This window comes from Lepisma saccharinum, chromosome 16 (assembly GCF_977018435.1).
Source record: "Lepisma saccharinum chromosome 16, izLepSacc3.1, whole genome shotgun sequence".
In the NCBI taxonomy this organism is placed as follows: Eukaryota; Metazoa; Arthropoda; class Insecta; order Zygentoma; family Lepismatidae; genus Lepisma; species Lepisma saccharinum.
This window is the reverse complement of record NC_139244.1, coordinates 16,703,587-16,727,829: the sequence shown is the minus strand read 5'-3', so window position 1 is coordinate 16,727,829 and position 24,243 is coordinate 16,703,587. Positions and strand designations below refer to the sequence as shown.

At 38.5% G+C, this 24,243-nt stretch overlaps 1 protein-coding gene across 2 annotated transcripts in view; it reads left to right on the top strand.

The window, feature by feature from the left end:
* Positions 1-24,243, top strand: part of LOC146000284 (N-acetylated-alpha-linked acidic dipeptidase 2-like) — a 123,973-nt gene that overhangs the window by 2,033 nt on the left and 97,697 nt on the right. Inside the window, exon 1 of one of the 2 annotated variants that reach the window (XM_083137771.1) lies at positions 10,083-10,189. The exons of the other annotated variant lie outside the window; for it this stretch is intronic. Within the exon in view, the coding sequence (XP_082993897.1) occupies positions 10,114-10,189 (76 nt within the window). The 5' untranslated portion in view covers positions 10,083-10,113. Of the gene's footprint in view, positions 1-10,082; positions 10,190-24,243 lie in introns of those variants that run through there. 2 annotated transcript variants of the gene reach the window in all.

Here is a 24,243-nt window from a genome sequence, read left to right as displayed (position 1 = left end):
AACTTATAGTACTACCGTGCTACCAATGTACAATGGTCATTGTTGTAAAAACGGCCCGCGAGTTCGAAACACGCCCTCTCAATAAAGACGTTGTTGTTATTATTATTATTATTATTATTGATAAAATTACAAACAATGAGATTCCGCAGTGAACGTGATTGTTTAGTTTCTGGTAACCATTTATGACTTCTCGCCGTCAGCGTTTGTCGTCGGGGGAAAGGGAAAGGAAGGCTCCTCCGTGTGAAAGATGAAAAGACCACCGACTATTGTTATTCCTTGTTTATTAGACGCAGGAGACCGAAAGGACCAGATACAACTTGACTTTTCCGTAGTGACTTTCTTTCGGTTCATGCACTGGTATACAACGTGTGCAGTAATATAACTGCCCCCTTGCAATATTGTCTTGCCACCTTCCCCTCCAGACATTTTCCCTCGGTGCCGCACCACGAAGCGCCGTCACTGTGTATCGGTACCGCTGTTGTATTTGAATCAAGGGGTCCGAAGTTCGATCCCCGGTGGAGGATAGCTGCATAGTGGTATGGATTCTTTAAACTATAGGTTCAGTTCCGATTAACCCTTCGTGGGTCACACGAGAAAAAATACCTTGTTGATCGCTCACGGTGCCAGAGACCGGGCTCTTAATATATGTTAAATTAAAGGTCTAAAATACCAAATCCTCAATTATTACGATTAAATATATATTGTTTTTTGTTATAAATATATTTGCAAACAATTGAGATTGTATAAAACTACGAATTGCATGTTTCACTTTTAAAAAAATAAATATACAGTACAAAATAAATAATAGGCTATTCCAAATATCGAAAATTTCAATGTTACATGTGCACCCATAAAATAATTATAATAATAATAATAGTTTAAATCCTCTTTATGCACAGAGAAGTTAATCGGGACTGGACCCACAGTTTAAAATAGGATCTGAACCAACTTGTGCTTTCACTGGGTATCGAACCCGGGACCCATTGATTACAGGGTAACACTGCGTTTATTGCAGAGACAATTGAAAAAATTAGTTTCTTTTGCAAATAAAGTAACTGGTGATTGAAAGTATTTTTAAATTTTTCACTGCACTCTTACAAATGTTATAGTGATGGGTATCAATGACCATCTGAACCAAACTGTCCATCTAGTGAGTCACTTTCCCTCAGAATATTTGCTCTTATTCCCTTATGTCCACCTTATCAGGGACGGCGTTCCAGGCGGGCTAGGGGACTGAAGCCCCACAAAACATCTCTGGCTCCTTTCTCCCCAAGATTATTATAGTAGGTTAGACACATTTCGACCAAAAATTTGAAAAACTAGAAGTTTTCTCACTCAATATTTTCCATTAAAAAACTTCCATTAGACCAATCATAATTCACCAAACTTGCTACAAAAATTGAATCACTATTTTTAGGAATAGGTCTAAAAGGTGCAAAAATATTTTTTTATTATGAGTAGGAGGACGTTCAACACCTAACGAACCTTTAAGCTTCATTTTCATAGACGTGCGCACAGGGAGGTAAGGGTGGTCGACTGTCCCACCCCTAATCCTTTACTTATAAATGCAATATAATCTTATTGCAGTTATAATATTATACTCTAAAAGAATGTTACCTATTTTTAAGCCGATACATGTCCAAGCAACACGGGAGAGGGGATTGCTTGTATTACTTTGTATATAATTGAACTACTCCACTCCGTTTTCTAGGAAATTTCTTGTAATTAACACTCACTCATACTTTATACGTTAGTTGTGAGTTGTGAGTTGTGAGCTGTGTAGCTTAATATGGCTGGCGAATAAATGGCTCATACTTGGAAATTAATAAATTATGTGTAGTTGTTTTGAATCTGAACCTGAGAGATTAATTTAAAGTCACATATAATTTAAACAGTGTGATCTTTTTTTTAATAATGCAATACATATATAGCTTAATTCCAAGTAGCCCAACAAGGCATATTATCTTCGAAAGCATCTTAAGAGATGAAGGATAGAAACTTATTCCTTTAAGGATCCTATCTGTAACAAGATGGGCTTGCTGTGCGAATGCTCTGACAGTCATAAATTCTTTCCATAAATATTTGACATCAGGAAATAGTCTCAAATACAAAAGTAACTGAAGTGAAGGCAATAGAAGAGGACTGCTTTCGCAAATGAGAATGGCGGAAGCAAGGGGGGCATTGGCCGTCTAAAATTTTCAGGTTTATTAAAATTTACAAGTCAATGGTACTTTTATTGACCTCTTCGGGCCAGAGGAGCAATTTTTATGATTTCACAAATGTGACAGTTGTTTCACAAAATAGAAATAATCTTGGACGCTATTTTTATGGCCTAGAAAACTTTTTAATCCTCCCCAAAAAAGTTAAGCGGCAAGTTCGATTGTGACCCCCTAAAGTTAGATTCCAAGATACGCCCATGAACTTGGATAGAGAAATTCCTCGTCAAACAAAAAAATAGATAATACGTGGCAAAATGATGTCTAAAAGTGGAGGCGATTGGTTTCCAAAACTGGGGGGGGGGGGGGGAGGGCAAGGACAGTTTACTTTCCCCGAGAGAAAATGTGGCAAAATGTATGGGGGGGTGCAACTTCCCCCCCACGCCCCCATAATCTCCGCCACTAGTTAAATGTGAAAGAACATTTTTCTACTTTGCAGCAAATCATGGGTTACCTTCGTAATGGGATTGGTAACTAGAAGTTGAGTGCTGTATTTATTCCCTCAAATGTAACAGTTATTTAACAAAATAGTCCTGGATAATATTTTTATGGGATGGAAAAACTTTTTTTGATTCTCGATTAGTGCAGTGGCGGCGATTAAGTTGGCATGGAGGTGCAGATGCCCCCCACACTTTTTGCCGCTTTTACCCCCGCATTATGCTAAACCGTATGTACCAAGAGAAAGTAAATTGTTCTTGCTCCCCCCCCCCCCCCCCCCAAGTTTTGGAACCCAATCGCCTCCACTGCATTTAACTGTTGCATGCAGTTGCTGAAGGGTTATTATTTCTAATTCCCTTCCATATCACGACAGTAGTGAGCGGCGAAAGATTGTATCTTTGCGTAGTTCATAAATTGGGAACTTTCTGAATTGAAACGGCCAAATCCAATTAACACATCACTTAGTGTCCTTAGTAAAGCTTTCCTTTAATTTAGAAATTAAAAAATCATAATTTTAATATTCTCTTCACATGTAGCTCTTCTGCTTTCACATGCTGGAATCGAAATGGGCTACTATGACAGTGCACAAATTATTTTCTAACCTCAGAAATGAGGTTAACATACATCCAACCAACTAAATACTGCAATACGGTGCAAAAATCAGCACGCTTGGGGAATGTAGGCATAGCTACTCCTAAGACTCCGAAGAACATTAACTTGCCCAAGCGTGCTGACTTTTGCACAAATTGCAGTATTTTATACTGGAATTCGAGCCACTTAATGAAATGTACCCCCACCAGGGATCGAACACGGGTACACTTGGTTACAAGGCAGCAGTCTTATTGCCAGACTACCTGGGTCTGGAACTCAATTTTAATATTTCTAATTCATAGTTTGTTAACTCCTTGATTTCATAACGTTGTATTTCTCTCTCTCGGAATTTTTAGCGAAAAGGATATATGTATACGGTGCCTTTCACGGCCGAGGTGGCCGTTGGACGGCGGCTAGCGCGTCGGAAAGTAAGAGCACATCTACCGGCATTTAAACCCACAACTGTACGCTGACCTTGGTATTGGACACGTCAGTGCTTTAGTATCCAGACAGCTGGTGTCCAGTTTGCACGTGTTTGTGAAGTCTTAAATTGTTAACAAGTGTTTTAGATTGTTTTGTTTTAGTTTACGTATTACCAGTTTTTCTCTGCAGTCTAATAATAGCACGCTATCCGTAAAATTTTAAACAACGAATTTTTATATACGACTCTTACGTCATTACGAATTCTTGTAGGGAAGTTAGAATGCATTTCGGAGCAGAATTCCAAGATGTTCCCGTTTCACACAGAGACAGTGATCTGTTACTTGTGAACAAATTTAGGAAAATAGGGTCTGCTCTTGTTAAGGTAAAACGGCATGTGCTTGCTGAGGATAAACTAGACGACGTTGGAACACGATTGAAACATATTCCTCAGAAATCTCTCCGACGCCTTGCACAAGAAACAGACATATTTCTAACGTCATCGTGGCGAGCTACCAAGCTTTTATACCGGAAGCCATATATCAGAAGAATTGAAAGAAAATATGAAGAAATAAATTGAAGCAATTTCGAAAGAGGAACTGATACGTGTTAGTGAAAATTTCCTATAAATGTCTGGATGCAGGAGTACATCATTTCAAACACCTTTTGTAACACGGTATGTGTTCCTTTTAATTGTAACTGTCAATGCAATTGTACGAGCATATTTAATTACATAGCTAGCGGTTCCAGTTACGCGGATGTTGCACCCAGTTTGCCGGAAGACGCGTTCCTACTTCCCGGCGCGCTTTCCGTCGCTCCACGGCCACCTCGGCCGTGAAAGGCACTTATGACACGAATGCGAGAACATTGCTAACACTAATATTGTCGGTACTCGAATGAGGAACTAACTAACAAACAGAAATGTAGCTTAAAGGTTCTTTAACTGTTGAACGTCCTCCTGCTTATAAAAAAATATTTTCTCACCTGTTAGACCTATTCTAAAAATAGCGATTCGATTTATAGGGGAATTATACACATTTAACTGTATGCGCATATTCTTCGTCACCGTTTGAACCTTCAACAAAACAACAACCCCACAACCACCAAATACATCCAACTATTAAAAAATTGTACCAGTATATAAATATATGTGTTAAGGAATCGCAAAATATAGTTTTCTCATTCAATATTGGCACAAAATCAATGGAAACTTAAATTTTGCTGAACACCCAAGAAACTTAGACTCTGTGAAATTGTTGCATGGTATTTTTATGGACACGCCAACTCTCAAACGCAGAAAAAGTATCGGCCAGTATCTGAAAGTAAAATCCAGCCAGTGGCGGCGATTAGGGGGGAGGGCGAGGGGATCAATTGCCAACCCATTTTTCGCCACTTTTGCCCCCGCACTGTGCTGAACCTCATCTACAAAGGGAAATATACTGTCTTTGCCCCCCAGTTTTGGCACCTTGCCCCACGGTTTTGGAACCCAATCGCCGCCACTGAATCCAGCGGATACTTTCCGATGTCGATACTATTGTTATCAGCCGATACTGATACAACGACATCTGTATATTACCGCGTTTGTTACAACCTGTCCCCTTTCCCGCGCTAGGGAGCGCTCGACAGTTTCGGTGTCAATGAGAAACTAGGAAAAAATCGTCTGCTGGGCAGCGAGGAGCGAATGGAAGCCAGAAGAGAGGCGCTTACGTAGACGCTGTTGCGACGTTGCGTATTTTAATTGGCTGCCTGGCTTTGACTTTCCCCAGCACCGAGAAAAGCCAGGGAGCAACTAGCGCGGGAAGCGGGACAGGTTGTAACAAACGCGGTATAGTCTCAGCCCTAATAGGTATATATTATTTTTGTTAATTTGTTTCACTTTTCTGCCACATTTGGCTAATCGTGACGATGAGGATGAGAGATATTATGAAATTGATGGACACTCGCAAAGAATGCACATGCCTAGGCCAGGATATACGTGTAAATATATATATTCTATATTCCGTGCCATTCCCAGAAACAAGTTCTAGACAAGTGTATGGCGACAACCTGTGTATTTATGTCTAACACAAACTAGTAGCAAAAAATTACAACTAAATAAATTCCAATCGACGGAATTCCTTAAATTATTCTCGTTATTTTCTTAAGTTCATATAAGACTGTGTATTTAAAAAAAAAAAAAACACGTTGTTTGTTAAAAACACTTCATGCACAATCTACATTTGTGACAAAAATTCTAGCAACCCTTCTGGTGTGACTGGCAGAATTGATATCAGTTGCGGATAAACCCTGATGTTTGTGAGAGAGGATGTTTTGAAGGCTTCTGTCCAGTGGCTGTCACAAGGGGTCCGCAGATACCGCTGCGTGAAGGTGGGCGGGGGAGGTAAAGCAAAGGGGGCCTCAGTCGGTTTCGTACCATAGTCATAAAGGAACATTTCTTCCACGTCCACAATATAATGAGCATACAACTATCCCGTCTATGAAGTTAAAAGCAGATTGCTAGAAAGCAGAAGGAAACATGGCACTTCGCATTGTTTAAGATTCCATTGTTTGAGCTTTGGGGCAAGAATCAAGTGCTAATAATGATATTGTTTTGATGTCAGAAGGTGCGCGTGCAGCGCGAAATTATCGAATCAATGAAAATACCGCTCTTGCACAACAACCATGGCTGATAAGGAATCTAAAAACAAGATCGACCAATGTAGGCATGTTTGGTCGAAAGAAAGAAGAGCTGTAGCTTCATGATGCTATTATCACAACACTAAATCCAATTCATGGAACGAATCAAGATATAAATTTCACCTGGGCGAGTTAGAGTTTTAGCGCCCCTCTACTTTCCACCCTGTTACTCACCCCCATAGACATACTACTCTCACCCCAGTCTTTCTACTGCTCCTCCTACTTTCCGCCTGACTGCATTATAAATTAACGGTTTTAATGACAAAAAATAGCGATATTTTTGGTGTCTATGTTTTTGGTGTCGATGTTTTTGGAGTCGATGTTTTTGCCGTCGATGTTTTTGGAGTCGATGTTTTTGCCGTCGATGTTTTTGGCGTCGATGTTTTTGGTGTCGATGTTTTTGGGGTCGATGTTTTTGTCGTCGATGTTTTTGCCGTCGATGTTTTTGGCGTCGGTTTTTACCGTCGATGTTTTTGTCGTCGATGTTTTTGGGGTCGATGTTTTTGTCGTCGATGTTTTTGGTGTCGATGTTTTTGCCGTCGATTTTTGGTGTCGATGTTTTTGCCGTCCATGTTTTTGGAGTCGATGTTTTTGCCGTCGATGTTTTTGCCGTCGATGTTTTCGGTGTCGATGTTTTTGGCGTCCATGTTTTTGGCGTCGATGTTTTTGGCGTCGATGTTTTTGGTGTCGATGTTTTTGCCGTCGATGTTTTTGGCGTCGATGCTTTTGGTGTCGATGTTTTTGGTGTCGATGTTTTTGCCGTCGATGTTTTTGGTGTCGATGTTTTTGCCGTCGATGTTTTTGGTGTCGATGTTTTTGCCGTCGATGTTTTTGGTGTCGATGTTTTTGCCGTCGATGTTTTTGGCGTCGATGTTTTTGTCGTCGATGTTTTTGGAGTCGATGTTTTTGCCGTCGATGTTTTTGGTGTCGATGTTTTGTACTGTCGATGTTTTGTGCTGTCGATGTTTTGTACTGTCGATGAAAAGTAGGCGATGTTTTTGTTATCGATGTTTTTGCGTCGATGTTTTGACGTATAACCATTATGGTCTAGCCCATTCCAGTTTCGAGGAGAGGGCGGTGTAAATAAAATTCTGGCTATGGGCCTGGGGTAACCGCTTAATTTTAGAATGTAGGACGTGGACGTCGATTATTTTAGATGTTCCAGGGAAGAATTAATTATTCACTATATTTTAGACATCACAGAGTCGATCTTGATTTTAGGCGTTATTCCTACCCTTACATTGATTGATATTTTGTTGCTAATTTTCATCGCCTTGAAAGGAAGGGTGATCGCTTACAGTGGTTCCGGCCAAAGAACGGGCTTGGAAATTCTATTTTTGTCTTTTCTGTCGAAAGCCAGGGGGGGGGGTCACATGAACAGCTGAACCAATCGCCTTTATCCAATTGCCGTGGTGAGGGGGAATTTTCGTGGTTTTCTGAGTTGCCAATTCTTTCGTTTTGGGTCGTTTTCGAAACAGGTGACATCCTCATCAAAGCCAGCACGGCGAAGCCTAATGGTTGCCGCCGCGTAGCAAGCGAATGGGTCTCCGATTCCCTGCCTCTCCCTGAAATGCGAACGATTGAAGAGGTGTCGTGTACGACTGGACAAAATCAAGCGTGTATCAACCGGTAGCAACAACGCTTTCCCCTCCCCCTTGAACTGGAGGCAGGACCGTAGACAGGAATTCTTTGTAAGGGAAGGGGGCGAAGTCAATCCTAGAGGGGGCAATTTCTTAATATATTGTGTCGCATTGGCAGATATAGCAGGGTACACAGAGGCACTTGCCCCCTCCCCCGAAAGAGATAAGTGGATGATAACTTGAAACTGCAACGAACAATAAAAACTTCGAGCAACATCAAATACAATATTTCGATAATGATCTTTCCAGATTGCCAAAGAATCAGTGGCGTGCCCAAGGGGGGACTAGTGGGGGTTATACCCCCCTTTTGGTCCAATATTTAGAAAAAAAAGAATGTCAAAGGTAGGAAAATATGGCAAAATGAGGAATGACTACTTAAAAATGTAGACATAACCCCTCCCTTTCGAAAATCCTGGACACGCCACTGCAAAACATAACATAAATAAGCTAAGAGGGACTGTATCTACTTGATATTTTCAGGTCGATAATGTTAATAGATGGTTAATATGTACCAACAGCTTTGGGCGCCTCTGCAAAACCGATTAAAGCCCTTTATAAATCATGCTTCATAATGATTCCCTCTGGTATCTAACGTGAAATCAACACCATTGTGTTGTGTTATGCAAGAAATATGGAATTAATTAAATAATAATGGTTACATATTATCTACACTTTGATGAATTGTGTAAGAATTTGTAATACATTTTTTTGTACTTGCTAAAACATTGAAACATGGGTCCCTTAGTCCACCACGGACTTTATTTCCTTCAAAGGGGAGACTCTTGCATCACTACAGACAATGTTTGCCTACTGGTTACGTTAATCATTTTGCAAAATATTGTGTGAATTGTATTATATTATAGTTGAAATACATGTTTTGACACCTGACAAACAAAGAGAAATTCCTTGACTGATCAATGACTTCTTGGATTACAGTGTCATCTTTAATATTTCATATTAAGTTTCATAGAAATAAATTGTTTTAATAGGGCGCAAATAACTTTACGGGGCGCCATGGCATTCTCTTTAACATGTTTTTTTTTTTTTTTTTTTTTTTTTTTTTTTTTTTTTTTTACTATAGATCATTTGGCTCCCAGGGCCGACTCCCGCCGCCCCATAGCTATGGGTCTGAACTTGGACTATAAGAATAGCAGATATTGCGAGCAAAGCATGAAAATTTGTATTTTTATTTGTATAAAATTTGAAATGGAGGGGGGCAATTGCCCCTTGCAAGTCCCCTTGGCCGTCTGGAAGAAAATGCAAGGAACACGTAAAAACTAATTCCATCATGAGTATCCAATTATCCTGCTATTCTTAGATTCTCCTAGTCTTGTTTTTTTTACTTCAATGTTTGCTTCCCCTAGAATGAACTTCCGTCCAAGGTCGGGGGGGACAATGCCCCATGCCCCCCCTGTGGTTGTGGCACTGGTTATGAGTGTCTCCATCAATTTCACGTCATCAGTCATTGTTGCGATTAGCTAGAAGTGGCAGCAAAGCAACGTTAAGTAACAAATATCAAATATCCACTCCCTCTCTACCACATGAAGCAAAAATTTAAGCAGTTCAAAGTTCATAGCAACACTTCCAAGAAAAACATCCGACACCTTTAGGGACCTTTAATACAAGACTACTCAAAATGTCACAACTGTTCTAGATACTGAAAATTGCGAAATCATTTTCCGAAGTCTGAATCTGGAAGGGAATTCCCCCTCCCCCCAATCATGATACGACATTATACGAAATCCCATACACCCTAATAAATCACAAAATCAATAAGTGTCTGTGTTATGTTGCTAGAGTAACACATGATATAATTGTAAAGATTATTGAGAATTTCAGGTAGGAATGTGTTCTGTATTTTTCACGGGGGGCCCAAAGCAGGCTCTCAGGGGGCAGTTGCCCCCCATGCCCCCCTCTAGCTACGGGCCTGAGGAGGCGGAAACTCTGGGTTTCGTCAAATCCATTCTTTGGCCGGGCGGACTTTTATTTAGACTTAGTAGATGTTCCCTGCAATGAGAATTAGTTCAAATAGTTCCACGATAAATCACTAGATGGCAGGTGCTTTGCTTTCTTCACGATTTTCCATCGGAGTTTGCGCAGTAAGTTCTACGTATTTGACAGCAAGACATATCATGGAATTTAGAGGAAAAGTGTTTAGGATTTGCACCATCAACACAGTTATCAGCTTCTTATTTGCAATATTTACTAGTGAGTTGTACATTAAGAACAAATTTTGTGCATGAAGGGAATGTTTAGTAAATAACACCTTTATAAAGTTACAGTAATTTAGGATCGGTGCTGATTGATCATATTATGTGCTTTTGTTGAACTACTCGTGAATACAGTGTTGCCAAAGGCGGAAATCAGAAAATCACTAAACGTGACATTATCATTGTGCTTGTACCATTACCATTTAGCCGGTTCATCATTCATCCTCATCTTCGCTATTAACCAACGAGGTAGAAACAGGCCCGTAGCCAGGCAGGGGCCAGGGGGGCTGAGCCCCCCCCCCTAGCATCATCGTCAGCCCCCTTGCATTGTCGATAGCACCCGGTCATTAGGTAAAATTGTTGTATAATTTGTTTGTTGTGACAAGTGAACACGTAGACAGCGGATATTATGTGGTCACAACTTGTTGAAAGGACAAATTCACAGAACGAAGATCAGCTATCACATTCCTTCATCTTGTTTATGAACTGAAGTCTAAGTAGCGGAAAGTACAGGGTGTCTACAAATGATTGATAGCGGTTTCATGATGTTACCGTACATGTATTATTGAATGTATCACGAAGCATATTCGTGACTTTCCGAAACTCAATGCTTTTCGTGCAATCTCAAAATTTAGAGTTTACGGCCGCTTCTTCTATAGCGAACAACCATTACAGAATACGGGTATCTTGACATGTTAGAAAATAGGCTCATGTCACAGATGGAGACAGACAGTGAGATCTTTATCCACCAGTTGAATTGTGCTCCGCCCCACTTCCATCACGATGTACACAAAATCTTAACCACCAGTATCAAACCGATGGATCGATCGTTGTGGAAATGACGATTAACAAGTGCTGCCATTGCCTCACTGTGACTTTTTTTTGTGTGTGGGGTTATGTGAAGGATGTACCTCCATTACCGAGTGATCTATAGCAGAACTGCGGGCTCGTATCATCAGTGCTTTTGATGGAATTGATAGATACATGCTTCATCGCGTTTGTGAAGAACTTGAATATAAAGTTTATGTCTGCAGAATCACGAAGAGGGGCATATCGAACACTTGTAATGTGTCACAAAACTTGTTGATTTTCTCTACAAAACTGTAAAGTTACTTCACAATATGTTCAATAATACACGTACAGTAACATCGTGAAACTGCTTTAATTATTTGTAGACACCCTGTATTTAGTAGGTTGTATAGAGTTTAGAAAGTTCTTTCATAGCAGGGCCGTGGCCAGGTTGAGCTTCCCCTTGACATTAGGTAAAACTATTGTATAATTTGTTTGCAGTGAAGAGTGAAAATTGACAGCAGACATTATTTTGCTCACAACTTGGTGAAGGATAAATTCACAAAACATAAACTTAATCTTGTTTATGAGCTGAAGTCGAAGTAGTGGCAAGTATTTAGAAGATTTTCTAGACTATAGAATGTCCATTCACAGAGTAAAGTGGAGCTTCTTTATCCGTACAATTTGCTGCCCCTGTTGCGGTCTCCCGTTTAGCCAGAAATCTGCGACTTTGACGTCATCATCCACATTCCTTCCATATCTGCATCAAAGGTCAACAGTTTCTAAGTTTTGGGAACGAAGGGAAGTTTTAGTCCTTCAGCTGGAGGTGGAATGTACGGTAGGCACTGTGATTGAATATTGTGCATTTTTTGTATGATATAAATATCTGTATCATCAAAAGTAGTGTGTAGTATGTAATAAGGGATGATGTCAATAGCAATTAACACTTCAAGATATGTTTTAGAAGATACCTGTAGAAAAATGTACTATTTGTGTGATAATTCTAAATTTTATATTAACTTAATGACCCTCCCCCAAACACGAATAATTTACCTTCATTTAACACTGTTAAACTTTTGAAAAATGGACTTGGTTTACAAAGTTCCCCCTGATAATCCGTGAGCTCCCCCCCCCCCCCGGAGATCAATTCTAGCTACGGGCCTGGGTAGAAAAGCGACGTAAAATAACTTAAATAGAAACTTCGCATTTCATGTAAAAGTTAGTAGAAACATCAACATTATTAAGTAATTATCATAATTATTACGAGACAAATATATTAATTGAGAAACTTTGCGCCAAAAAGTCACCCCCGGGTCAACATAGATACATGCAACACTCACTAAATTGATGCATTTCTTACAGCATTCTACACTGAACAGTGGCGTATCGCAGTTTTATCCGGTTCACCGGAAGTAAACTACACGGGGCCCCTGGGGAAATAATTATGCAAAATACTGTAACATGCATAGGCAACGGTGACCCTAGAGGGGTGGATGGGCGTTCAAGAGTTATCTAGTCAACCCCCTCTCTCAGTTATAACGAACAGGAAATTAGAACCTGCAAGACAGCAAGATGTATCATGGAATTTAGAGGAAAAGTGCCTGCCTTCCCACTTATTTATTAATTATTATTATTATGGATAGGTATGTGTATCAGGGAAATAGGTTCTGGGAATTAATCAGACGAAATTCGAGATAATAATAATAATTATTATTATTACATTATTTATATTATTATTATATAATCCTAGTAGTTTAATTAAGCTAATAGTCGTGATATAATATTTGCTACCGATGAGCATTGCAAAATGCCATGAAGACATGGAGGGTTGTGTGGACATAGTACCACGGTCCGGCCTCCTTTGCACCCGACCGTGATGGGTGAACCTGGGAGCCACTTCATGCAAGGTCATTGGGGGGGGAAATTCCCACGTGAAATCACACACCCTGAATCGAACACTAATCTCTCCGTGTTTCTCAGAGCAATGTCAAGATTTGGAAAAAGCGCTGTTAAATGTTTTTCACAAATAAGTTTTGTAAATAGTCACCTCCAGAATTCACTTCATCTTTTCTTCGGTCAGGTGTACATGCTTTAAAAAATCTTGGAATTGCACACATTCTTCAATGAGCTCACATGCAATATCGTCTGGATAATTATCCACAATTTTTTTTTGAGCATTTTTACATACGTCTTTGGGAGATATAGTTTTTAAATTACCGAGGAAGCAAAAGACGGTGGTATACAACTGCTCTTCTTTCAAATTCTACAAGTCTAATGTGTCGACTATTACTAGAAATGTATTGATTTGCATGTGCGATTTTCCATCAAATTCTAGATGACTGCCAAACTACTTTTCTCTTACTCTGTTTTTTTTGCCTTTGTAGTCTACATAGGCGCCGACTCCAAGGGGCTTGGGGGGGGGGGGCTCGAGCTCCCCCCCAAATGTTAACGATGTGGGGGCAGAGCCCTTCAAATAATTTTGCTTAAGAGGATCTAATGTATTATTTTGCTTCTCTTGTAAAGTTTACTCTGAATTGTGCCACATGAACTTAACTTTAAATACACATTTGAAATGTTCTAGACCATCAACTTTGGGGGGCTGAGACCGCTAAACCATCAACTTTGGTGGGGGGAGGCTATGAATAGAGACAGCAAAACACATGACTTATTACTGTAATTATGAGTATTGTTAAAATTTTTACTAAAAAGAGTTTCAAAAGACGATGTGCATGAACTAGGAGAGTAGATGGGACGTTCGGGCTACAAATGGCTCTCACATGACATTCAGAACGAGATCATTGATATATTAGGGAGATCTGTTTTGCGCTCCGTGGTAGCAGATGTTATGGTTGACGAAACTTGTGACATATCCATCCGTGGACAATTAATATTCTGTATTAGAACTGTGAAGAAAAATTTTGATATTTTTGAGGAATTCATGGGCTTTTATGAGATTCCGAACACTGAGGCCAAAATATAAAAAAGGGAGAGATTTAGTCATTCATTAATTTATTTCAGTGATCAGAGCCCCCCCCAATAATTTTGACAAGTCGGCGCCCCTTGTCTAGTTGATAATAGTCGATGGTTTTTGTCACTTCTGCCCCTGCAGCGTTTCATTTTGTTGCGGCCCCTACGCTACAGCTATATTCTTTACAAGTTTTTTTTTTAATGACGCAGTTAGCGTTGCATATAGCTTGCTGTGTGATAACGATATCGCACTGAAATGAAGGGGTTTGGGTTCCTTTTAAAATGCGGAAGTTATTGCCATGCCATGTTTAGCTTATCGCACAAAACTACAGGTCCAATCCCTATAAATATATTATCTATGCATAGTGCGCTGTTATCAGGCACGTTATAGTGGAACCACAAGCAAAGATACCTTCGCAGACCCGCGACTCCTGTGCGCCGTACTCCCGCAGGGAGGGGAGGGGAAAGTGGACCATGCTTCTTTATGGCCCGAGCTGAACGGAAGGAGGGTAAGCTGCTCGGGAACTTTTCGTCCAAGGTCTTTTTCCTTGTGGTCTCTCGGTATGTTATGTATTGTGGTGTAGGTTTTCTAAGGTTTCGTTCCACGCGTGCGTTGGTGATTCACAATCACAATTATTACTTAATTTTAAATGAAGTCGTTAATGAAACAGCTGCGGTTAGTTTCTGTGCTCAAGAATATCTCAATAAAGAGTGCCCACGGAAAATACTTCAAGAGGGGTTAAAGTCGGAAAGTTATGATCTTAAAGTAGTATGTAGTGACGTTATGGTTAAGAGTCATTACAAGAAAGAAACATTTTGTGGGAAAGAGAGAAAGGAAGACAGATGATGAAGCGGTTGAGGATCAGGGAATGGAAGATAATTAAAAGGAAACCAGATGAGAAAACAGAAAGCAAAGTAAGAGAGAGAGAGAGGGGAGGGAGATGCAGTGGCGACTCCTGTTTTTTTTTTTGGGAGGGGGGTTGGAAGAAGTTATGGCAAACCTAGGAACGTTTGAAAAATTGTGTACGATGGCTCAACAAACGAAATGGGTTTACTGGTGAAGTAAAAATAAGATTTGGACCTAATTTTACTTTTATTTCCTGAAAACATATTCGTTTGAATTAGATTTCCATCTCCCAGAGACTCACGTTTGCAGATTATGCTATATTTTACCATTATGCCAAATGTATAGTGCTAGGTGCCAACAAAATCAAACTGAGCTAGGTTTAGTACCTTTTTTGCTGGATTTGGCATCACTGATTGAGGAAACCCTCGATGCTTCCTCGCTGGATGCTTTAATATCGCAACCTTCCCCCTGCCCCTTTTACACTCCTCGCCCATCTGTTTGTAGTGCTCCCAGCAAGGTTCCTCAGGCCGGGCAGCAAAGCCTGTGTCCACAGTCTTTGGGCTGCGGCTGGGCCGAGCGGCAGCAGTCAACTCATGACAGTAGCTAACCTAGTCAATTGTCCGTACATTGCGTCCATAATTCTATATAACGTGCATTGTTATGAATCTCCTAAAGAGTAGAGAACTGGAAGCAAGTATAAATGAACTGTAGGAAGTTCCTCACTTCCTACATGGAGGAATCGCCCCTGAGGAGAAATAGATGAGAAATGAAGAAACGGAAGACAGGAAAAGTTAAATGATCAAGCGAGACGAAGAACGAAACAGAAATAAACAAATGTGTGTGCGTGAGAGAGAAGAAAAAGAACAGAAATAATGAAACGAGAGACAGAAAAATAAGTAGAAATAAACATGTGAGACACAGAGAGAGAGAGAGAGAAAGAATGAGAGAAGTAAAAAGAAAGATAGACAAATATAGAAGCGAAGGATAGAAAAAGAAAGAGAAAATTAGCGCAAATGGAAAGAAAGAAATAAAGACGAAAAGGACAGAGAAAGAATTCGAGAAAATGAGAGGGCAAAAGGAAAGAGGAAGAAATAAAAAAGCAAAATAAATTGAAATATATAAGCGAGCGAAAGAGACAGACAGAGAGAGAGAGAGAGAGAGAGAGAGAGAGAGAGAGAGAGAGAGAGAGAGAGAGAGAGAGAGAGAGAGAGAGAGAGAGAGAGAGAGAAAGTTACTACTATTTAACAATAAAATATGGGCTGTTTAATTATAAAGATAGTGCCGCACATGCACATATACTATTTTGCTTAAACATTGGCAGTACATTGACATCAGAAATGAATTTCCAACTTCTGAAAATATGAGAATTTATAGTCTCTATTCCCGAACCAGACATATTACACATACACATTGAACCAGATATCACTTTAGACAAATACTTTAGACTTTAGTCCCGATTATCTCTGAATGTCGATGACTGTGGTTGTTTATTAACGTTAATTGAACTTTGCCCATTGTCTAGCCACTGCTCAACAACGCCATGAGTAAATATAATAATAAAAATCAGTGCAATTTATCTACACACACACACACACCATGCCAGCAGATCGGCGGTAGGGGCAAAGTCCCTCATCTTACTCTTTTCATTCTACTAATGCATGTATCACCCACTCCCTCCCAGATTTTCTTCCTCTTTTGGCTAATCGCGACGATGGGGATGAATTGTGATAAGATGAGATGGTTGAAGGACCATACATAAATACGTAAATACACAATCCTGACTGCATATCCGGGCCCCAGAGCCTCGTTAGCCTGCAAAAGGCAGCCCAGGGTGTACTACGTGGAAGATAATGTATGCTTTTCTAAAAAGGTCACCCCTTACACCCATAAAAGAACTAACTAACTAACTCTCTAACCTTCTTAAACCCGAAGGTTCATGGCTGCAGCAACACAGGCCTTCCATCTGTCCCTATCTTGAGCAAGATCTATATACTCTTTTCCATCCCTTCCAATTTCCTTTAGGTCCATCTCAACGTTGTCCCTCCATCTTCGTCTTGGCCTTCCTACAGGTCTCTTACCATCAGGTTTCCCAACAAGAATCTTGTAAACTCCTCTTTCCTCTCCCATTCGTGCCACATGGCCTGCCCACCTAAGTCTTCTTGATTTAGTTATTCTAATAATATTTGGACATGAATACAAATTATGTAGTTCTAAATGATGTAACCTTCTCCACTCACCTGTCTCCTCATCCCTTTTAGGTCCAAATATATTCCTAAGGATCTTATTTTCAAATACTCTAAATTTATGTTCCTCTTTCAATGTAAGGGACCAAGTTTCACACCCATATAATACTACAAGCAAAATTACTGTTTTGTATATTTTAACTTTTAGTTTCTTAGATATTAAACGAGAAGACAAAAGTTTATGAAGAGAGAAGTAACATGCATTTCCTGAATTAAGCCTACTTTTTATTTCCTCTTTAATATAATTTTCATTTGTTAATATTACTCCTAAGTATTTGAATTTGGAAACTGGTTCAAACGAGTTGTTATCAATAATTAGATTTTGATTATTACCTAACACTTGGTTTCGGCCTGTAAGCATATATTTAGTTTTCTCTTTGTTAGCTTCCAAACCTATCTCTTTAGCAGTTTTGAAAAGTATTTTAGCATTATTCTTAATTGTATTTATATCATCCTCTAATAAGTTTACATCATCTGCACATGCTAACAACTGAGTCACACCATTTAATTTTAGTCCTTCGTTAGTTTCTTTTACCTTCCTAACAGCATATTCTAAGGCAAAATTAAAGAGCAATGGAGATAATGCATCTCCTTGTTTTAACCCATCATGAATTGTAAATTTGTCAGACACATTAATACCCACACGAATTTTACTTTCTGTTTCACTGGTGCATACTTTTATCATAGTAACAAGATTCTTAGGTATTCCAAACTCTACTAATATATTATATAATTTCTCTCTTTTGACCGAATCATATGCTTTTTTTAAATCAATGAATAGCTGATGGACATTTTGATTATATTCCCACTTTTTTTCAAGTGTCTGTCTGATGTGAAAAATTTGATCTGTAGTTAATCTGTTACGTTTAAATCCACATTGATAATCACCTATAATTTCATTAGCATATGGGGTTAGTCTTGTTAAAAGAATGTTAGATAATATTTTATATGTTGTTGAGAGTAGAGAAATTCCACGGTAATTATTGCAGTTCATTTTATCACCTTTTTTTAAACACAGGAACAATTATGGATTCTTTCCACTGTTGAGGGATTTCTTCTTTATTCCATATTAAACAAATTGACATATTAACGAATTTCCACCATATTTAATTAACTCAGCTGGTATTAAATCAATGCCAGGTGCTTTTTTATATTCTTTAGCCTTTTAATAGCATCTTTAACTTCAGTCAAGTTAGGTTCTGGAACTAAAGGTTCTGCTGTGTGGACTTCATTTACTTCTGATTTATCTCCTACATGAACATTTAAAAGGTCATTAAAGTAGTTCTTCCATCTATTTAGAATATCGCTTGGGTCAGCATACATAAAAGAAAGACTTCATATTATTTGAAAGTGATATTTACACTCCACAGCGTGCCCAGTCTATCCGAGGTGTAGAGGATGGTCATTTTACAAAAAGCACTCGAATGTTAATATCTCTTCCATGCAGTACACCCTGGTCTAACGAGGCTCTGGCGTCCGGACTCAGCAAGTTTAACCAAGACCATATTTGTGTTGCCGATATAACACTTCTTGTACATATAAGAATAGATGACATGGTTAGAGCGCATGTACTAATTTTTGAAATTATTATATTTTTGTTATCGTTAAACTTGTTTGGCGAGTGGGGGGTTATAATATTCATTTACATTGAGTAGTTAGTCGTGCGATTCGACATATTTTGATAGAAATTTTATTACTATTTAAATTTTTAAGTCCAGTTTTACACTGGACCTGCAGTTTAAAGTGAAATCCTACCCACTTTGAATATGCCTCCTTCGGAGATCAAACCTAGAACACCATGATCACAAGGCGTCAGTCAGCACAAACGTAACGCCATCGTAGAGGCCATCTTAGAGACTCCAGATTGAGAAGATGGTGGTATAACCCTCTGTGGGATTTGTGTTGTGAAAATATGTGTTTGTGATTGTTAGCGATGACGTAGCATATTTTTTTTTTTGCTAAGGGTGATGTGTTCCCTAAATATATAGAAATTCATATTGTGAAGAAACTAATTAAATTAAGGTGCTTTTCAAGGGCATATTTTGGCATATTTAGCCATTTCTACGTGATAAAGCATATTTTGATGGATTTTCGGTCATATTCAGCATATTTTCGTTGTTTTAAAAAATATACAGTCATTTTCCAAGTGGATTCGTTCTTACTCCCATGTTCGCTCGATGGTGTTTTTTTTTTTTTTTGGACTGCAGCAAAATTCTTTTTTGTTTTTAATTGAAAATGTACAGAAAGCATTGTATTCATTATGCATTTAACTAATCAGGGCCCATAAAGTGAACAAAAATAGTAGCTATGTATATGAAAATATTTCAGCATAAGTTAGATATTGATGTTTGAAACAGTCCAGTTATAAGGGCATATTTTGTAAAATTTTAGGTCATAAGAGCATATTTTATTTTGCATATTTTGGTGATTTTTTGGTCATAAAATTTCTAGCCCTATTCATTGTCCTTTCATCAATTCCAATCACCATTCAACTTCGTCGCGGGCCAAAAGCAACAGAAGTGGGAAGCATATTTTTAGAAATCTTGATTCGTCTATGGTAATCGTTACACCGCTTATTTCACTCACCCTCAGGCATATGCGCAGGGTCAGTTTAAGGGCCGGGCGACTCGGGGGCGCCAAACCGCCCCCCCCCCCGATTAGCACCAAAACCATATTTCTGATTACATAAGCGTGGCTATTTGCATGTTTGAGTTTATATATAAGTCCACTTTATACAGGGAAAAGCTAATCGGGACTGGACCTACAGTTTAATCCGAACCTGTTCCGTACCTTGTGCTTTTGGAGCCAAGATGGCTGCCATGTTATTCTCTGGACACTAGTGCCTACTGAAAGTGAGAGAGTGAATAGTCTGTGAAGAGAGAAGCGATGCTGTACGAGAGATGGATTGCAGGAGATGTATTGCAGGTTGGCTGCAAATAATGTAGATTTGCAACGAATACATCAGTTTGATGTAATTGAGTGTTTCATTTATGTGTATTAGTCTACCTACAGCACTATTACCTTCCTGGAAATGCTACAAACAGCGGCCGAAACAAGAAAAGTGTCTGTCTTCTTGTTGGATGACGGGCGCGAACAGAACCACAATGTTTGTTTCGCTGGGTGCGTGGCTATTTGTTTAATAAAGAGTTGGATTTATTATTTATAAGAAATAATTGAAGCTACTACTGCATAACGTAATAAGGATGTTGCAAAGACATGTACCATTTTAAGCTAAAAGATTTCTGTTATTTCGATGTCGTTGTGTAGGTATTAAAGACACATACCTACAATAAACGTGTTTTTTTAAGAGTAACACTTAAATTATTTTTAATTTTTTTTATTTTTATTTTTCGTTATTAAAGCTATAAATATGTAAAACGATTATGCTTTCTAATTGGAAGTTAGAAATTACGAAGGCCAGGGTAGAGAGATTTTGAGGGGTCAAAGTGGAAATTAGGGGCACTAAGAATCTACCTCGCCTGGGTGAAAATTGTATCTTGAGCCGCCCCTGCAGGCAGGTTTGTTAAAGGTCCAGGAATATTAAATAAATTCAATTCCGGTCCAGCACAGAAAATGAGCAAGTGTAAATGGGTTCTGGACCGTAAAGAACCTTTTTATCTATAAAGTATTTCAATTCGGTTCAGGCACCATTTTTCCGGATCAATTTAAATACAGTCCAGGAACCTTTTTTTGCGGATGAATTTAAATACGGTCCAGAAACCTTTTCTCCGGATGAATCTTAAATATGGTCCAGGACCTTTTCTCCGGATGAATTTAAATACGATTCAGGAACTTTTTATGCGGATGAATTTAAATACGGTCCAGGACCTTTTCTCCGGATGAATTTAAATACGATTCAGGAACTTTTTATGCGGATGAATTTAAATACGGTCCAGGAACCTTTTTTTCCGGATGAATTTAAATACGGTTCAGGAACTTTTTATGCGGATGAATTTTAAATACGGTTCAGGAACTTTTTATGCGGATGAATTTTAAATGCGGTCCAGGAACCTTTTTTTCCGATGAATTTAAATACGGTCCAGAAACTTTTTTTCCCGGATGAATTTAAATACGGTCCAGAAATCTTTTCTCCGGATGAATTTAAATACGATTCAGGAACTTTTTATGCGGATGAATTTTAAATACGGTCCAGGAACATTTTTTTCCGGATGAATTTAAATACGATTCAGGAACTTTTTATGCGGATGAATTTTAAATACGGTCCAGGAACATTTTATTCCGGATGAATTTAAATACGATTCAGGAACTTTTTATGCGCATGAATTTTAAATACGGTCCAGGAACCTTTTTTTCCGGATGAATTTAAATACGGTTCAGGAACTTTTTATGCGGATGAATTTAAATACGGTTCAGGAACTTTTTATGCGGATGAATTTTAAATACGGTCCAGGAACCTTTTTTCCGGATGAATTTAAATACGGTTCAGGAACTTTTTATGCGGATGAATTTTAAATACGGTTCAGGAACTTTTTATGCGGATGAATTTTAAATGCGGTCCAGGAACCTTTTTTCCGATGAATTTAAATACGGTCCAGAAACTTTTTTTCCCGGATGAATTTAAATACGGTCCAGAAACCTTTTCTCCGGATGAATTTAAATACGATTCAGGAAATTTTTATGCGGATGAATTTTAAATACGGTCCAGGAACCTTTTTTTCCGGATGAATTTAAATACGGTTCAGGAACTTTTTATGCGGATGAATTTAAATACGGTTCAGGAACTTTTTATGCGGATGAATTTTAATAACGGTCCAGGAACCTTTTTTTCCGGATGAATTTAAATACGGTTCAGGAACTTTTTATGCGGATGAATTTTAAATACGGTCCAGGAACCTTTTTTTCCGGATGAATTTAAATACGATTCAGGAACTTTTTATGCGGATGAATTTAAATACGGTTCAGGAACTTTTTATGCGGATGAATTTTAAATACGGTCCAGGAACCTTTTTTTCCGGATGAATTTAAATACGGTTCAGGAACTTTTTACGCGGATGAATTTGAATACGGTTCAGGAACTTTTTATGCGGATGAATTTTAAATACGGTCCAGGAACCTTTTTTTCCGGATGAATTTAAATACGGTTCAGGATCTTTTTATGCGGATGAATTTAAATACGGTCCAGGAACCTTTTTTTCCGGATGAATTTAAATACGATTCAGGAACTTTTTATGCGGATGAATTTTAAATACGGTCCAGGAACCTTTTTTTCCGGATGAATTTAAATACGGTTCAGGAACTTTTTATGCCGATGAATTTAAATACGGTCCAGAAACCTTTTCTCCGAATGAATTTAAATACGATTCAGGAACTTTTTATGCGGATGAATTTAAATACGGTCCAGGAATCTTTTTCTCCGGATGAATTTAAATACGGTCCAGAAACCTTTTCTCCGGATGAATCTTAAATATGGTCCAGGACCTTTTCTCCGGATGAATTTAAATACGATTCAGGAACTTTTTATGCGGATGAATTTAAATACGGTCCAGGACCTTTTCTCCGGATGAATTTAAATACGATTCAGGAACTTTTTATGCGGATGAATTTAAATACTGTCCAGGAACCTTTTTTTCCGGATGAATTTAAATACGGTTCAGGAACTTTTTATGCGGATGAATTTTAAATACGGTTCAGGAACTTTTTATGCGGATGAATTTTAAATGCGGTCCAGGAACCTTTTTTTCCGATGAATTTAAATACGGTCCAGAAACTTTTTTTCCCGGATGAATTTAAATACGGTCCAGAAATCTTTTCTCCGGATGAATTTAAATACGATTCAGGAACTTTTTATGCGGATGAATTTTAAATACGGTCCAGGAACATTTTTTTCCGGATGAATTTAAATACGATTCAGGAACTTTTTATGCGGATGAATTTTAAATACGGTCCAGGAACATTTTATTCCGGATGAATTTAAATACGATTCAGGAACTTTTTATGCGGATGAATTTTAAATACGGTCCAGGAACCTTTTTTTCCGGATGAATTTAAATACGGTTCAGGAACTTTTTATGCGGATGAATTTAAATACGGTTCAGGAACTTTTTATGCGGATGAATTTTAAATACGGTCCAGGAACCTTTTTTCCGGATGAATTTAAATACGGTTCAGGAACTTTTTATGCGGATGAATTTTAAATACGGTTCAGGAACTTTTTATGCGGATGAATTTTAAATGCGGTCCAGGAACCTTTTTTCCGATGAATTTAAATACGGTCCAGAAACTTTTTTTCCCGGATGAATTTAAATACGGTCCAGAAACCTTTTCTCCGGATGAATTTAAATACGATTCAGGAAATTTTTATGCGGATGAATTTTAAATACGGTCCAGGAACCTTTTTTTCCGGATGAATTTAAATACGGTTCAGGAACTTTTTATGCGGATGAATTTAAATACGGTTCAGGAACTTTTTATGCGGATGAATTTTAATAACGGTCCAGGAACCTTTTTTTCCGGATGAATTTAAATACGGTTCAGGAACTTTTTATGCGGATGAATTTTAAATACGGTCCAGGAACCTTTTTTTCCGGATGAATTTAAATACGATTCAGGAACTTTTTATGCGGATGAATTTAAATACGGTTCAGGAACTTTTTATGCGGATGAATTTTAAATACGGTCCAGGAACCTTTTTTTCCGGATGAATTTAAATACGGTTCAGGAACTTTTTACGCGGATGAATTTGAATACGGTTCAGGAACTTTTTATGCGGATGAATTTTAAATACGGTCCAGGAACCTTTTTTTCCGGATGAATTTAAATACGGTTCAGGATCTTTTTATGCGGATGAATTTAAATACGGTCCAGGAACCTTTTTTTCCGGATGAATTTAAATACGATTCAGGAACTTTTTATGCGGATGAATTTTAAATACGGTCCAGGAACCTTTTTTTCCGGATGAATTTAAATACGGTTCAGGAACTTTTTATGCCGATGAATTTAAATACGGTCCAGAAACCTTTTCTCCGAATGAATTTAAATACGATTCAGGAACTTTTTATGCGGATGAATTTAAATACGGTCCAGGAATCTTTTTCTCCGGATGAATTTAAATACGGTCCAGAAACCTTTTCTCCGGATGAATCTTAAATATGGTCCAGGACCTTTTCTCCGGATGAATTTAAATACGATTCAGGAACTTTTTATGCGGATGAATTTAAATACGGTCCAGGACCTTTTCTCCGGATG